At 42.3% G+C, this 12,426-nt stretch overlaps 1 protein-coding gene across 1 annotated transcript in view; it reads right to left on the minus strand.

Moving 5' to 3' along the window:
• Positions 1-12,426, minus strand: part of necab3 (N-terminal EF-hand calcium binding protein 3) — a 55,688-nt gene that overhangs the window by 7,407 nt on the left and 35,855 nt on the right. Inside the window, exons 7-8 of the mRNA XM_037679823.1 lie at positions 8,699-8,778; positions 2,822-2,875 (exon numbers count right to left, since the gene is read on the minus strand). Of these exons, the coding sequence (XP_037535751.1) occupies positions 2,822-2,875; positions 8,699-8,778 (134 nt within the window). The remainder of the gene's footprint in view (positions 1-2,821; positions 2,876-8,698; positions 8,779-12,426) is intronic.

Here is a 12,426-nt window from a genome sequence, read left to right on the forward strand (position 1 = left end):
TCCGGTGTTGTTGTGCTCCTTTCAGCTTATTTCTGCAAGTTTAAGTTTTTTTTCCTGCTGTTTTAGCTAGTGCTGTTTTTATGCTAATTTTAGCTTTTTCAGCAAATACCACATTTGTTGCACTAATTTCAAGTTTTTTTCTGCCTAATTTAGTTAAAATGTGTTCTCTACACTTTTTTCTGGTAATTTCAGCTTCTGTCTGAAGTTTAGCTACTTTTCAGCTGTTTCTTTTATGCTAATTTCAACTTTTTTAAGATAATTTCCACTCCTTGTGCTCATTTTTGTTTTTTTCTGCCTAACTGGGTAAACGTGTTCTTTCTGCTTTCATCTGCTAATTTAAGGTTGTTCTACATTTTCAGCTACATTTTTAACACTTTTTTTTTAGCTAGTTTTGGCTGTTTTCAGATACATTGTTATTTTTATGGCTGGTTTACTTCTTTCAGACTAATTTACTTCTTTACGCTAATTTCAGCTTGTTATGCTCCTTTCAGTCTAATTATGCTACCTTCAGCTATTTCTGCAGTTACAGCTACTATTTAGCTTTTTTAATACTATTTTTAGCTTCTTTAGCTAATTCCACATTTTTTAGCCGATTTCAGCTCTTTCCGGTTGATTCTAGTAGTTTAAGCTTATTTCTACCTTTCAGCCACTATTCAGCTACTTTTTTTTTTGCTAGTTTCAGCTTTTTTAAGCTACTTTCCTAATTTTTCTGATAATTTCAGTTTATTTAAACCTATTTCAGCAAATATGTGTTCTTTCTGGTTTTTCTACTAATTTAGGCTTGTACTTCCACTTCAGCATGTTCTTTAAGCTAATTTCCATGTTTTTTCAGCAAGTTCTTCTGCAATAAGCATTTACACTTCATTTTCGCAGGAAATGCAATTTCTCTAGTTTGCATTTGGTTTTATCTTGTGACTTTCATTCACTCATTATTTTTTATAAACATCTCAAACATTCACACTCAAAGTCATGCTTTTTTGAAGCCAATGGTTTTAATTCTACCACTAACGTAAAAAAAAGGCAATTGTCTATGTTTTAAAATTCTTTGTTTATTGTTATATGACGATTTCTGTAGGTGTTAGGTCATTGTTGTTAATTTTTTATTCCCTATGTAAATTAATTGACTATATGGTTTGGCATTAAAGTGGAAGGAAAATTAAAGAAAATTGCAGTTAGATGGTATTTTGAGTTCATTCTCCAGCAGGAATAGAAAAATCATCACTAAAATTGTTCTACTTAGCAAGGATGTAGAGAAAAACTGCTGAGTACAGATGAAAATATTATTAGAAATGTATTACTGTACCTTCAGGGAACATACTGTAATCAACATAGTAATATATCATCAGAGTGTTTAAAAAAGTGTTGATGAAACTGACTCAGAAACAGAAAATCAAGTTAAATGAGATTTCTGCTTGAAAATTGGTGAATTGATTGAAATGACCTGAGCATGTCAACTGCTCCGTTTGTCCAAAATGTGTGTGAAAAGGTTCTTTGTGTGATTTTAGATGAAAATGCCCCAAGCATTATATAAAAAAAAACCTTTAATTGGTTCTGTAGCTAACAGAAATCAAGACACTTTAACTGTGACTGAAATATTCTTGAAGTTGTGGCAAAAAGCCTTGACAGCTGTTTTTCAAAAATCCTTTTAGCATATTTAACTTCAAATTGTATGCTAAAATATAAACTTCTACAAGCAAGGCATATTTTCTCCTATCTGAGAGTTACAGGGGGTAAAACAGAAAGAATCAAAGCACAAGAACTCTGAAAGACTAGACGTGGCCTTCAGCTGCTAGACTGTGTTAAACAGGAGCAGAAAGTAAGAACAGGAAAAAATGTTGCTGTGTGCGATTACCTCTCATTTAGGAGGTTCAATCACCCTGCAGTCCACACAGGTTATATTCAAGTTTATTAGATCAGTGTCATTTAAAAACTTGCAACTATCTTATGCTAATCAACTGTTTTCAGACAGACTTGGACAGTAAATTTGTTAAAGCAGTTGTAACCTAAAGTCTGTATGTTGATCAAAAATATGAGAAAATATAAAGCGCACCAAGTGGAGGCCTGATTTTGATCATTAGGAAACATTTCTACATGTTAGTTTATAAATGAGCAAGTTTTGTGTTAGGTCTACCTATCATCTCAAGAGCTCAGACCAAGGTGAGCACAGTGAGAGAAATAAAAAAAAAGATACAAAAGGAAAAAGATTTTAAGAGCTGAAATTTGGGAGTGAAAATGTAATGTTTAATATTTGGTTTGTACAAAAAGATTAAAGTTTCACTTTTTTCCTGTCAGTAAAAACGAACCACTTCACATCATGGCGGCTCATTACTATTTATCATGTCATCAGGCCTTAGTCACAGCAAGGAAATAAAAAATGCAAATGTAGAGTCCAACCCAGAGGTGACACGCTTCAGAACCAATTATTTATTAAAGATAAACAAAAGATGCAGCAGAGCAGGGATTTGACGAAATAAAAATGATACAAAACAGCTCACAACTTGGAATTGCTCACACACACACACACACACACACACACACGCACACGCACACGCACACGCACACGCACACGCACACGCACACACACACACACACACACACACACACACACACACACACACACACACACACAGAGTCAAAACCTCCGATGTGGACCGTGGTAGCTCAGTGCTGTGGATTTGAGTCCCGGTTACAACAGGAAGGGGGGAACCCCCACAGAGGAGAGCAGCCATAAGAAAAACAACATTTGACACCTCTGTGGCTTAATGTTAAACAAACAAACATAAATGGATACACCAACAAATATTTTTTAGGTCATCCTTACAGATTTGTATGTGCCGGCCAGTGTGTCCTCCTTTAGTGGCTCCAGCTTGGGACTCTAAAACAAAATAGTGGCAAAATTGAGAAAAAGCTTGTGATTGAACCAAAGACGGAATAAAACTGGATGTCACTGAATTAATGAATGAATGAACGAATGAATGAACTCTGTGATCCGTTTTATTTTGTTTTCTTTTCTTTTCCTTCTGAATGCAGCTTATCTTCTCCTGTTCAAACAAATCTTGTTTCCTGAAAGGAACTAACTGAACCAACAAGGTTGAGTCAACTTTTCGGGACGGATAAAACATTTCGTCTTTTATCCAAAAAACGTATTCAGTCTGAGGCGCTGCAATAAACTCAGTCTTATAAATAGCACCTTCTCATCGTGGATCAGCCAGTTTGTTGTTGACATCCAGGACTAGCTGTTCACATGTAAAAGGAGGACCATGAACCTAACAATTGATCGTTAGTACCCTGATGGCCAGAACTAACACAAGTTAAATCCACTGATTCAAAATGGCCTTTCTGTTTGTTACAGTCTAAATAAAATTAATTCAGTCACAAATAGAAAGTGGAAAACAGAACCCTGATGGAACATTATTTAAAAAAACACATCTTTGGTTTATCTGACTTTGTGAAGGTTTTCATCCACCAGGAAGGTTGACATACAATAAACACAATAACACAGAGAGCTGGACGGTTGAAGACTCATTGTTTCATTTGAGAGAGCAGCAAACAAGAGTGAGACAGACAGAAGGTGTGATGGTGTCAGCGTTGGGTCGCTGAGATGGATATTGCTCTCGGAACATCCTGCAGGTTATGAACTGCTTTGATTTTGCACTCAGAGTTCCTCCGGTTTGACAAAACAGAAGAATGAGGAGAGAAAAAAAAATGCTTCGGAGAGGGACAGAAACCAATGAAAGAATGAGCATGAGAAGATGGTGGTAGGAGTTAATAAAAGGAGCAGACGCAGAGAGAGGAAGAAGGAGCAGGAGAGCGTGAAAAAGGTTTGGGGATGGGTGGTGGGAATTGGTCATGGTATGAGCTGGGGAAGTGATGGCACTCGGTGTTTGACAGATACACCAATCTGCTGAACTGCATCCAAAAAAGCAGCAGTTTCACATGCTCAAGGCTGCTGTTTGCTACATGACCACTAAAACCATTGAAGCAGCAAATTGACAGTTTGTTCAAAGACACAACAATATTAAATACAGCTCTGAACTATAGCTGCAGGTAAACAGTTCCTGCTATTGTTTATAGACTTACAGATGAAGCTACTGATGATGCTGCCGTTTTATTCTGTGCACTGCTGTCTGTGCAGTCCAGCTGTGAATCTCATGAATAGCAACTAATGAGCAATTAAGTAATATTGTATCATTTAACAATGATCACTTGCTAAAAATTAATGATTTTTGAAAAATTGTTGCACGAAGCATATTGTTTTTTGTTTTTTTTCATATTGTCTCAAAAATGTTCACATTGTATTATGTGTTTTTATTTTATTTTTTAAGATTGGGTGCATTTTCCACACATTTGCATCCATGGGAGCATTTTAAATTTATTTTATCAAAAGTTGAACTCAAGAACACAATTTATCTTATGGGGTAAAAAAAAAAAAAGTGGGTAAAGAAAATGAATGGGTGGATTGAATGAAAAAAGTATTATTTATTTTTTTTGTATGGTATATTTTGGGGCAGCACGGTGGCGCAACTGGTAGAGCTGCTGCCTCTCAGTGAGCAGGTACTTGGTTCAAACCCCGGTCCAGGGGCCTTTCTGGGTGGAGTTTGCATGTTCTCTCCGTGCATGCGTGGGTTTTCTCCGGGTACTCCGGTTTCCTCCCACAGACCAAAAACATGCATGTTAGGCTGATTGGTAACTCTAAATTGTCCCTAGGTGTGAGTGAGAAAGTGAATGGTTGTTTGTCTCGTTTGTCTCTATGTGGCCCTGTGATGGACTTGCGACCCATCCAGGGTGTACCCCGCCCCTCGCACAGTGATTGCTGGACATGGGGACCAGTGACCCCCATGACCCAAAATGGAATAAGTGGGTAAAGATAATGGATGGATGGATGGATGGTATATTTTGAAACTGCAGTAACAAAAAAATAAAATAAAATAGGATGCTCATAAACAAAGCAAGCAATCACACATATTATAAAATAAGTTTGCTGAGACGGTTTGAAAAACAGTGGCAACACGGCCACTGACCAAAAAATGAATGCATTCTGCTGCCAGTGCTCATGGTTGAACTGACAATGTTGCACTGACCTTTTTTTTTTTCCAGATCTGTGTTCAGACAGACACATGTTAACTTCTCTGGCACTGCCCTCTTAGCATTTCATGTACATATTTTTCCATTCATCCATCTATTATACTACTTGTTTATGGAGCCGGGCTTTGGGGGTAGCAACTTGAGGCCAAGACATCTTTTCAAACACATCTTTTCCAGCGCCTCTTGGAGGAGGCAATCCCAGATCAGCTGAGACACAGACTCTCCAGCGTGTCCTGGTTTCCCCAGGGTCTCCCAGTTGAACCTAGGGAGGCATCCAGGGAGCATCCTTAGATGCTCAAACCAAATTAACTGGCGTTTCTCAATGTGGACGAGCAGCAGCTCTGAATCAATCCTGAATAACTTAACTTCTCACCCTATATCTAAGAGTCAAGTCAAGTCACATTTATTTATATAGCACATTTAAAACAGTAACTGTTATCAAACTTACCGAAAAAGACCACAGGATCAAATATTAATAACAAGATATTACAGCAACATGAATAAAAGCATAAAAAACATGAAATATAATGAGAAACAATGAAATACTAAATAAAATCACCATGCATTAAATGTCAGGGAGTAAAAGCAAAATGGATGAACACAATCATCAACAACGAAATACCAAATGAGATCACCCTGTGTTAAATGCCAATGAGTACAGATGTGTTTTGAGGAGAGATTTAAAAGTAGAGACTGAGGTGGACTGTCGAATGTTGATGGGCAGATTGTTCCAGAGTTTAGGGCCCACAACTGAAAATGCCCAATCTCCTCTGAGCTTCAGCCTGGTTTTTGGTACGGCCAAAAGCAGCTGGTCTGATGATCTCAAGGCCCGAGAAGGAGTATAAGGATGAAGGAGGTCGGAGAGGTATGAGGGTGCAAGGCCATTAACACACTTAAATGTCAGCAGAAGAATCTTAAAATCAACTCTGACACGCACAGGAAGCCAGTGAAGAGAGGACAGACTGGAGTAATGTGCTCAAACCTGCGAGTTCCTGTTAGTAGCCGAGCTGCAGCATTTTGGACAAGCTGGAGACGTGAGAGAGAGACCTGACTGACCCCAGCATAAAGCGAGTTACAGTAGTCCAGCCGGGTTGTAATAAATGCATGGACTTATTTTTCAAGGTCGGATCTGGACAGCACGGACTTGAGCTTAGCTATCTGCCTTAGCTGAAAGAAGCTTTTTTGAAGAACAGAATTTATCTGTTTATTAAACTTAAAACCTGAGTCTAAAACTATCCTGAGATTGGTAACAGACTGTTTTAGATATGGCTGAAGGGAGTCCAGGTTTGCAGGATTAGTGACAGTGGCAGAGCTAGGGTTAAACACAATGACCTCAGTCTTCTGATCATTAAGGCCCTATTTACACAGACACGATGGGGGGAAACATATTTTTTTTCGTATGTTAATTAAAGGAAAAGATTTGCGTTGACACAGTCGGATTTTGTGTTTACGTGCATCCGGAGGAATCCCCGAATTCCTCCCGAATTCGCTGTCGTTACCATGCCAGGTCATTAGATGGCGCTGTGAATTTTGTACCTTTACCCAATGCGCATGCGTGCTGCCTCGGCCTGCTCCTTTCCTTTGGGCTAAAAGCTCAGCTAACAACAACTTAACAACAAGTTAAAGCTGGATTTTGGCTGGATTGTGGATAAGAGTCGACAGATTTGACGCCAAGCAGGACCACTTCGTCTAACAACTCCACACCGGTCACTGAGTGGACCAGAACCGAGTCATCGATGTCGGACTTTACTCCGTGATAATCAGTAGCTGATTTACAGCAGTTAAATCAAATGTTCTTAATAATGTTAGCTTGTGTTTACTTCGGTTAAAAAAAAACTGAGTTTATATTTTTTCCTGAAAGAAAAAGAAGCTGTCTCCTACCGGGCAGACTGGTTCTGAACAAGGCTCGGCCCAGGTGCACTGCAGGAGGACGTTGAAGAGAGAGAGATGTTGGATGAACTATTTATTTAAAATTCCCCTCATTTCTTTTATTCAATCCATTGAATGTTTTAAGCTGCATTAATCAAAGGAGTGACAGCCTGAACGAGCCAGATGGACAACTAGGGACCAGATTCCAGGATGAAAACAAGAGTCCAGTTCGTTAATGCAGTTTACAGTTAACGTGTTTTTTATGTGTTCAGTTTAATTATCAGTGTTTGTGTGACATACAGTTTGTTGTGTTGAATAAATAAATAAAATAAAAATTAAACCCGATGTCTTCATTTTCGACTTTAATAACACGCAATATGTTTAGCATCATTTTAATCACATAATTTGAACTACGTAATGTCCAGATAGCTTAATTTATCTCAGAGAGCTTCATTATATATTTCAAACTAAAGATAAACACTGTTTATTATTATTAAACTTGTTATTTAGCACATTTAGTATGTTATAGTGCAGTGCGACGTGTGTGCGTTCCTCGTTCTATAAACAACGATATTAGAACTGGATCAGACTGGTGTCTCTTGCAACACAGATGTTGGTCACAGCACCTGGAATCTGACGTAGATTAAATACGAGATTAAAAATATATTCCATCAATCGTAGTTCAGAAAGCACTGTATCCACCGCCATGTTGATAGAAATATAGCGTCTGTCCGCGCGTGCGTGTGCGCATGTGGTTTAACACAAAGCCTCAGCGGGAGATGTTTACATTATCAGGGGGCAGTCAGCGAAAAACCTCCACTCTGGAAGGTGGATTCAAAGAGGGGGGGCCACTGGTGTCATGTAAATGATCAGCAGAACCGCAGAGAGAAAGCTGCAGATTCACTCAAAATACGCGCCATGTAAACTGCCCCTAAAATTCAAAAAGTTTGCAGCCATCCAATTCTTGATGTCATCAAGACATTTTAACAAAGGGCGAATAGAGGAGGAACTGTTGGGCGTTAACGGCAGATAAATCTGAGTCATCAGCATAACAATGAAAGGAAAGACCATGTTTCCTCAGGATAGACCCTAAGGGGAGGCGATACAATGAAAACAGAAGGGGTCCAAGAATGGAGCCTTGCGAGACCCCGCAGGAAAGAGGCACAGAAGTAGATAGAGTGTTAGCAAAATTAACACAGAAACTCCTGTCGCTCAGGTATGAATGGAACCATTCTAACGCTGCACCAGTAATCCCAACCCAGTGTTCTAGCCGGGATAAGAGACACCCTATATCTTCTCACCCGAAGCTAAACTGCATACAATAATTATTTTGACAGCCTGCATCAGCAGTCTTGTTCTTATGATCACTTTCCAGAGTTTATGACCTTGGTTGAAGGTAGGAGCATGGACCAACCTGTAAACAAAAAAGCTTAACCTTCCAGCTACAGGTAAATAGCGTATCAATTCCCTCTTCATCACTACGGACCGGCACGGACTGTGCAATAACATGGAAGCCGCACCAATTTATCTGTCAAACTCACACATTTTTTCTCACTCACATCATAATGTTACTTTTTTTTCCTCGTCGTTTACCAGATACATTACTAAAGAATATTTCTATTTTAAACATGCTATACATAAAATAAAACAGTTTTGCTGTTGTTGAAACCTTACAGATGTTAAACAATGTTTGATATCTCAGAAGACAATGTAGTCCACACACACAAAAAAAAAAACTTTGTACCTGACATTCCAATTTATCCAAAAGATCCTGCAGCCGGTTAATCTGAGAGCACCAGTTCTCTCCATCTTCCATGCTGACACCTTAACACAGTAATAAATAAATTAGTAGGTAAATGAATGAATCAACAAATAGGCACATTTAATTTATAAATCTATCACACACTCATAGCTTGTCAAGACAATATACAAAATATACAATAAAATGTGTTGCTGCCTGGACACATGTCCCTGAAGTAGCAAAACATTTATCATAGCGCCCTACTTACAAATTGTGGAACATGGGGCATAACAAATTAAAACATGAAATTAAAAGTTGGTTGGGTTTTTTTAAATCTCAACAGGAATCCTTATAATGTATTAAAGGTGTGGACGTTTTTCTTATAATGAATGTTAGCAAAACTATTGTATTTAAATTGATTATAAATGGGAGTAACAAAATAGTCTATCTAGTCCAGTAGTTCTCAAACTTTTTGGGTTCAGGGACCCCTTACAGAGGAGAAAAAGTTTCAGGGACCCCCTCATAACCCTCATGTTTATTAAAAATATCTTAAATTTGGAACACATATATGAAGGTGTAGACTTTATTCCATTTAATAATTTAATAATACAATTTGACATTGAAAATAAATACTTCTTACAATATCAACAAATTAAGTCTATAATAAAAAAGAAATTTAAGCTTAATAAAACTTTGTTAGAAACACCAATATGTGTGTTAGAGTTCCTTAATCTTAAATCCCCCAAATTATTATCTAAAATATACAAGAAATTGTCTAGAATCAATGACTCCATAATGTTACCTGTTGCAAAATGGGAGTCAGATTTATCAATCAATTTTGACCAAAACACCTGGTCTCAAATATGTTTAAGAACATTTAAAATGACTAGAATCTCCAACTTACAATTAATACAGTATAAAGTTCTTTATAGAGTACATTATACAGGTCAGCGAATGTTTCGGATGGGATTTACATCATCTAACAACTGCTCACAGTGCACAGGCAATATTCCTGATGATTATATCCATGCACTCTGGTTCTGCCCACCCGTTCAGAGGTTCTGGGTCCAGGTTTGTGAAGACTTGTCTAAATGTCTGAAATGTAATATTCCACTCTCTCCGTCTGTTTGCTTATTGGCTATCTTGGAAGATGTTACCCTGGAAAAAAATACATGTCGCATGATTTTCACTGCCTTATGCATCGCAAAGAAAACCATACTCCTGAATTGGAAAAATAAAAATAATCTTAGTATTAATCAGTATAAAAATCTGCTGTTAGATCATATTAGTCTTGAAACAGCATCTGCCGACACATTGGATCAATCTCTGTGGGCTCCTTTGATCGGCTCCGTTACATAGTGAGGGTGGGTAGTCTGGGATCTGACCTTGTGGGGCCTTGGGGTTGATGTGGAGGTGGGTGTATGGGTTTGGGGCCCCGGGGGGGTTGCCGGGGGCTGGGCTCTTGGGGGTACCTGGGCAGGGGGGCACTGCTTTCCCTCTGGGGAGGGCCTGGGTGGTTCTGGGGGATGTCTGCTGGTGGCTGCATGCAGGCCCTCAGGTGGTCTATGGCGGCGGTCGTGGGTCACCGATCTGGTAGCCTGGCTGTGCTGATGTGGGTTCGGGGTGGGCGCGGGGGCTTGGGGTTCTGGGGGCTTGTCGCCCCCGGGCTTGGGCCTGTGGGGTTCGGGGATCTTGGGCTCTGGCGGGCGGGTTGCCGGGCTCTGGGCCGGCTTGCGTTCTGGTGCCCGGTTCTGGGCGGGGGCCTTCGGCTCGCTGGTGGGTTGTGGGTCATGGGCTGGGGGGTTGGGTGTTTGGGGGCGTGACCAGTGGCCCCTAGGAGGGGGTAGTTTGACCCAGCCTAGGTGTCTAGTGTGCTATGTGTTTTGAGAGATGTCCGAATGAGGGGTGGGTGTAGTATTTCTTCTGGAGTGGGGATGGGGTGGATGTCCTTGGGGGCGGCCCGGGACTGTGCATGGCCGGCTGGCTGGCCCCTTTCCTGTGGTGGGGGCTCGATCCCGGTGCTTCCTGGCACTGTCGGCGGTTGGGCGGGCGCTCTTGGCCGGGTCGTCCTGGTGGGGTTTGGCTCCATCTGGTGGCGGGCTGACTGCGATCTGTGGGGGTCCTGGTGGCCCTCGGGTGTGTAGGCTGCTGGTGCAGCTTCTGGCGGCCCTCGGGGCTCTGTCCCTCTCTGGTCTGGAGCTCAGCGGGCCTGACGGTCGGTCCAGATGGAGAGGTGTCTTGGCCTCAATCCCTGGGTGGACCTTGGGGGGCTGGGGGGGGGGGGGGGGGGGCTGTTGGGTCAGTGGGGGAGCTGACCCCCTGTGGGAGCATTTGCTCTCACAGTTTTTTCTCCCCATCCCTCACCATGCACCTCCACCCTCTTCATTTCAATTCCATACATTTAGGGTTGTTTGGGCTCGGGTGTGCTGCAACAATTTTACATCTTTGTTGACCATAGCCACCTGGGACTCAATTTTATTGTACACCTTAGACATTCATTCATAACATCCTCATGACATTCATATATAGAAATTTGAGGTGGGCACATGGCTATGGGTGGTGGGATGACCTTACTCTCACCCCCTGTGCCTGTGCTCACAACGGTTGCATTTAGACACTAGGGTTTGGATAGAGTTGGGGTGGAGGGGAAACTGGCACCATGCCAGCCTTTGCTCCTTCTTCTTTCCTTTTTAATGGCACTATACAACAACACACATCAACAGCACATCTAGGGGTGGGGGTGTATGTGTCGGGGTCTTATTTTTAGTTATTTATTTATTTTATTTTATTTTTTTCTCCTCTTCCTACCCACCTAGTTCCCTGACTGCCATTCCGGGGGTGGGGTCCGGGAGAAGGGCAGGCCGTCGGGTGTTGACCAGGACTATGTGGGGGTTCAGGGTCTGGGGGTTGCCATGGGCGGTGCTGGCGCTGTGCTCTCCCTGGGGTTGTTTGGACCCCCTGAGCTTGGCTCTTGGGTGCCATGGTTGGCCCGCTGGCCAGGGTGGCTGCCGGGGCCTGGCGGGCGGTCGGCTGGGGGTGCGTGCTTGGTTGTTGGCGGTGTGTGGGGGTGGTCGGTGGCGTGTCCTCTTCATGGTGGGGGGGTATCCTGTCGGCGGGGCATGGCCTGGGCCGGGTCTGGGGTATTGGCTCTTCTCCACTCAAGAATGAATGGGTTTACCTCCTGGGTTTGGGCATGGGCTGCCCCCTGTAGAGGGCGGGTACATGTCTTGGACCTGGGGGGTATAGAGTGTGTATCGGGAATAAGAATGAAATGTATCGTTATTGTATGTCTTTGAGTGAATGAATGTGAGATTGAGGTTGGGATAGTGTGATTGTGTATGTGTATGAATGGGTATTTGTTAGGCCGAGATTCGGACTGCCCCCTCTTTGATACAACTGGGGGTGCTTGGCATCGCGCCCCTATCGCGCGGCCCCCTGGTGGGGTGTGCCCTTGCCTGCCGGCGCGCTTGGGGCCCTTGGTATCGGGGGCTGGGCGCTTGGGCGTGTGTCGGCTCGGCCTGGTGTCTGCCTGGTGGGGCTCGGGTCCTCTGGCCCTGTCAGGCCTTGGCCTGGGTGGTGTGAGTCCTCGGTGCCCGGGCCTCGGTGCCTGGACCTGGACCTACATCGGTGTGGCGGGTGCCGACGGAGGCCTATGAGTTTGTCGCTGTTGGCCCCGGGGGGTCACTGTATGTGGTTGCTGGTGGGGATCTTCCGGTTCTCCCCTGTGGTCC

The sequence above is a fragment of the Nematolebias whitei genome, chromosome 7 (assembly GCF_014905685.2).
Source record: "Nematolebias whitei isolate Nwh7 chromosome 7, NemWhi1, whole genome shotgun sequence".
NCBI classification, from domain to species: domain Eukaryota; kingdom Metazoa; phylum Chordata; class Actinopteri; order Cyprinodontiformes; family Rivulidae; genus Nematolebias; species Nematolebias whitei.